The sequence below is a fragment of the Bufo gargarizans genome, unplaced genomic scaffold (genome assembly GCF_014858855.1).
Source record: "Bufo gargarizans isolate SCDJY-AF-19 unplaced genomic scaffold, ASM1485885v1 fragScaff_scaffold_697_pilon:::fragment_2:::debris, whole genome shotgun sequence".
In the NCBI taxonomy this organism is placed as follows: domain Eukaryota; kingdom Metazoa; phylum Chordata; class Amphibia; order Anura; family Bufonidae; genus Bufo; species Bufo gargarizans.
This window is the reverse complement of record NW_025334169.1, coordinates 635,015-640,460: the sequence shown is the minus strand read 5'-3', so window position 1 is coordinate 640,460 and position 5,446 is coordinate 635,015. Positions and strand designations below refer to the sequence as shown.

At 40.3% G+C, this 5,446-nt stretch overlaps 1 protein-coding gene across 1 annotated transcript in view; it reads right to left on the bottom strand.

Moving 5' to 3' along the window:
* Positions 1-514: 514 nt before the first annotated feature.
* The window catches only part of LOC122922773 (complement factor H-like), a 243,167-nt gene continuing 238,235 nt past the window's right edge, over positions 515-5,446 (bottom strand). The window contains exon 17 of the mRNA XM_044273498.1: positions 515-537. Within this exon, the coding sequence (XP_044129433.1) occupies positions 515-537 (23 nt within the window). The remainder of the gene's footprint in view (positions 538-5,446) is intronic.

The window sequence follows — 5,446 nt, the reverse complement described above, 5'->3', positions numbered from 1 at the left end:
CGATTATTCTCCATATCAAGGAGATCTCGCTGAAATTTTTTAGTTTTTGCCGCCTTGATTTGCCGCTCCCATGATATAAAGGCTTCATCAATCTCCTTTTTGAAGGCTTCAAGCTCATCCATCGATAATTTCTGAGATACTTGTTCCTCCATCACACCAATCTCCAATTCCAATGTTGTTAGGGTTTTTGTATTGAGCTCCACAATTAGGCGCATGAGAGAACCTGAGCAGGTGCCACAGATGGACTCCCATTTCTTGCAAAAGTCCTCATCATCCCTACCATATGAGGGAAAGGTCTGAACCCTTAGACCTCGCGGTATCAGGCCTCTGGTGATGTATTTGTCAAGAGTGGCCCTATTCCACCACACCTTCATCCTTCTATGCAGCAAATGTTTGAGCTGAGCTTTAAGCTCATTGATGTTCCTCTGACCCGGATCACCCACTGCCACTATACCCCCTGCAAAAACCGCATCCACCTGGGAAGACCAGGAATTGTCTCGTGAACGAAAGTTCATTATCCCGTTGGGGAATAGCCTTCTGTAAAAAATACAGGAAAAAGATTAATACACAACCAAGAGATGTTAGGCTAGGGTGTAAAACGATATGTGTGTACATAGATAAAGAACCTAAAAAGTCACACACATATATATATTTGATAATGCTTTATTAGTAGAAAAACACATAAATTATTACATATATGGCGGTTTCAATTAATGGTTAATTTTATTTTTCTGCCAAAATGTGTCGGCTGCAATTTCATCCAGCCTTTGTAAATACAAATTATGCCAAAGAGGTGTAAATGTGAGTGAACCCTTAACCTTCAACCATGTCCTAGTTGTAGCCCACACCTTAAGGAGTAGTTTTATAGTCTCTCTATAGCCTTGCTCATAACTCTTCAATAGACCAGATTCCAACAAGGAAAAAATATTATTGTGAGCGTGGCTAGTTACCAACTTCCCCAGTAGTGCACTATGCTCTGATTCGTAGCATCTCAATAGCTGGGCTGCAATAAAGTACCCCTTAAAATAGGGGAGATTTAAACCCCCGCACTCCACTGATCTATACAGGTACTCCAGCTTAATTCGAACTCGCTTTCTTCCCCATATTAGATCATTAATTAGTCTCTCCATAAGTTTAAAATGTTTATCTTGTATCCAAATAGGTGTATTCCTGAGCACATAAAGAAATTGTGGTAGTATCACCATTTTAACTAGTGAAACTCGATCAGCTCTAGTTAAGGGAAGTTTCAACCAGATTCCTATTTTAGCTCTGATCTTTACCATTATGGGGATCAGATTGAGTTCTACAAAATTTTCGACCCGAGGCGATATAGTCAAACCCAAATATTGAAAAGTATCAACAATATCCAACTGTGTAGCAGGAACCTCTTTCTGTGGCAGGGGGTCTATTGGGAGCAAGCTGGTCTTAGCCCAGTTTATAAGAAGACCAGACACCTCACCAAATAATTTAACCATTTGAATAATCCTAGGGAGAGTGGTTTCCGTATGATCTATAAAAACAGAACATCATCTGCATATAATGAGATACGGTCTTGTGTTCCTAGCGTACCAAATCCTTTGACCTGATCGTCCTGCCTAATGGCCATCGCAAGGGGTTCGATATATATATCAAATAATAAGGGAGATAATGGGCAACCCTGACGGGTGCCTCTGTTTAACTCGATACTACCACTCAAGATTCCATTAAGACTCAATTTAGCCCTTGGAGATCCATACAACAACCTAAGAGTGCGTATAAACCTCTCTCCAAAGCCCATCCTAGCAAGAACCTTCCAGAGAAAACGCCACTCCACCCTGTCAAAGGCCTTAGAGGCATCCAATGACAGGATGGAGCGGGCGGTCCCCCCAGGGGCCTGGATATTAGAAAATAGCCGATGTAAATTATGATGTGTACCCTTGTTTTTAATAAAACCGCTCTGATCCGGATGGACTATGGAGGAGATAACCCCGGAAAGCCTTGTAGCAAGGACCCTCGCCAAAAGCTTTACATCTGCATTAAGCAGTGAGATTGGTCTATAAGATTCTAAATCTAGAGGGTCCTTGCCTTTTTTTGGAATTAGTATCACTGTAGCCTCCATCATTGAATCTGGCAACATCCCATCCTCCATTGATTCAGTAAAAACCTCCAGTAATCTAGGAAAAATACAGTCCCCATATTTACTATAAAGTTCATATGGAAGGCCATCTGAACCAGGAGTAGAATTAGCTGAACATAATTTAATAGCTCCCTCCAGTTCCTGAATTGAGACCTCCAATTCTAATGCTTTCTTTTGCGTCTCAGTGATAGTTGAGAAGTTGATCCTATCTAGATATAAATCTATCTTATCGTCTGTAATATTAGAATCAGCCTTATACAGATCAAGAAAATAATCAAAAAAGGCCTTCTCCACCGGACCCTGTCCAGTAACTATCCTACCATCCCTCACTCGAACCTTGTCTATATGTTTTTTGGGTTGTTGATTGGAGATTACTCTAGAGAGGAGCTTACCGGGTCGCCCAGACTCTGTAAAGTATTTTTGCCCTTTAAAGAAGAGATTCTGTTGAGCTTTATCCAATAAAAAATTAGCATATATTTGTGTGGCTTTTTGCATATTTTCCCTATTATTCTCCGTCTTATTTATATGGAAGGATTCTGTCGCTGACATTACATGTTTTTCTAAATTTTTCTGTTTTTTTCCATATTCTCTTCTAAGATTCGTAATATTACTAACCATCAATCCCCTCATGTACGCCTTAAAGGTATCCCATACCACTTGAATTTTTGCTGAGCCATAATTGATATCCCAGAATCGGCCTATTTCATTTTGAATTATTTCATGTGTCTTTATGACTGATAGCCAGTAGGGGTTTAGTCTAAAGGGAGGTTTTGGTGTATATCTTTCCTGAGACAAGCATAGTTCAAGTACTAACGGGGAGTGATCAGATATTGACCTTGTTTCATATTTCATTCGTTTTATCAATTTCACATATTTGCTATTTATCAGTACCAGGTCTATTCTGGACAGTGATTTACCTGCTTTACTAAAGCATGAAAAAACCCTTTTCCCCTGTCCCAGAAACTCCCAAGCGTCCTCAAATCCAGCCTCCAGGCAAAACCGTGCGAGGGGAGACCCCTGGACCGGACTGTCACTCTTAGCACTCATAGAGACCCTATCACATAGAGGATCAATGACACAGTTAAAATCGCCAATAATCAATGTTGGACATTCTGGCCATTTATCCATGAATAATAGAAGAGAATTAAGAACCAGAAGAGAAAATGGCGGAGGGATATAGACAAAGGCCAGAATGCATAACTCTCCCCCTAACCTGCAATATAGAAAAATAAATCTCCCCTGTTGGTCGACAGAGGATGCCTCACAAACGAAATCAATAAGTCTATGTATCAAAACCGTAACACCTCTCGAGTAGTTGGAGAGGGTAGAGTGATACGTGTGCACAGCCCATCCCCTGTCGACCACCCTAGTGGTCTCCTTAGTAAGATGGGTCTCTAGCAGGCATACTATTGCTGGTAAATGAGCCTGAGTCAGGTCAAAAACCGCTTGTCTCTTACCTTTTTCCCCCAAACCACGTACATTCCAAGAAAAAATTCTAATCATCGTCATCTACAATGGCCAAATGGAGGATCAGGAGAGAGGGAAAAAGGAAAAAACAAGAGAAGGGAAAAAAAAAGAAAAAGTAAACTGAAAAAAGGGGAACCATGCCCACTTTGACGCACCACAACCCAACCCCACCCCCCACTCACCCCCCTCCCACATGCAATCCACCACATATTGTAGTAGATTTCTTTCCTATGACCAACCCTCGACCCTCCCCCCACTCAGCCACCCCCACACCGCAATTAAGAAGCAAAGAAAACTATTTTTTTTAGGGGTACAAGCCCCTTATAATACTAATTATTCCCGCCCGATCGTAACCCAATTGAGTCATTGATTGTTTCGCTCTAGCCAATCCGCGGCTTCTTCTGAGGTATCAAAAAAAAAGATTTTATCTTCAAAAACAATCCGCAATTTGGCCGGGAATATAAGAGAATATTTAATATCCCTTTCTCTTAGCTTCTTTTTAACAGTCATAAATGTACGTCTCTTTTCTTGTACTTCTTTCGAAAAATCAGGAAAAAAGGCCAATCTAATCCCGTTATACAGAACCGGTGAGGATTCCCTCGCCCTTCTCAGGAGGACATCTCTGTCCCCTGTAGTCAGTAGCTTAGCAAGGATTGACCGAGGTTGTCTCCCTGGAATTGGTTTTCCTCCTGGGACCCGATGAGCTCTTTCAATCATAAAAAGAGGAGAGAATGACTCTTTACCAAAATTCTCAAGAATTAATTTCTGTACAAATTCGGTTGGATTTTTTTCTTCCTCACCCTCTGGAATCCCTATTATTCTCACATTGTATCTTCGTGACCTATCCTCCAAATCCACTGCCTTTTTCTTCAAGAGATTATATTCCGCTTTAAGTGTAGAAACTTCCGTATTTATTTTTTTGGATTCCTTCTGTATTAGGGTGACAGAACTTTCAAGGGTGTTGACTCTGTCTCGCATTTTGGACAATTCATCTTTTATTAATCCCACATCAACTTGAATAAATCCAAGTTGGGTTGTAACCACCTGTATTAGGTCCCCGTTCTGTTTAACCGCTAGGAGTATTACTTCCAGCGGGGAAGAGTTATCATTAGGGATTGCTTCCCCCATTATTCCATCTTCCTCTTCAGGGTATCTAGCGCCTTTTTGTATTTCTAAGTCTGTTACCTCTGATTCATAATTTTTTTTTCCCAAAAACTCCTTTTGTCCACCCCTCGTGTTGACCCTTGGGGACTTCAGAAACTGGTCCAATTTTGTTGGTTCAGCAGTTTTGGACCCATGTTTCTGACCTGATAGATCAGTCGAACGCCTAAAGGCTTTTGGGCCCATAGCTCATTCCTCTTTATTCCTTTTTGTTAAATATTTATTTTTTGGAGTATTTATTTGGTTTTTTTTTTTTTTTCCCCTTATTCCGCCTCCTTCTCTCCTTTAAAATATATATCTTTTCTTCTTTGCTCTCCTTCTTTCTCCTTTTTTTTTTTACTTTACTTTTTCTTTTTTTTTTTTTTTTTTTTTTTTTTTTTTCCCCCTTCTCCCCTTTCCTTATCCCCCTTTCCCCCTCGTCCTTTGGAATTAGTAGCTCCAGTTTCATTGGATGAATGTTGGAGACCATTTGTAAGGGTATCCTTACAGGGCAAAGAGGTTACATTTCTCATTGACACAGGAGCTCAATTAAGCATGACTAATCAGGACTTACCTCTAATTCCAAATGTACCTGTTTGTACAATTGTTGGTTTTAGTGGAAAGAGCGGCACTAAAGTGACTTTAGCTCAGAATGTTGTTTTGAAAATGTCTGACTATTTGAAAACTAAAATTGACATTTGGCATAGTACTAACTCTGAAAAC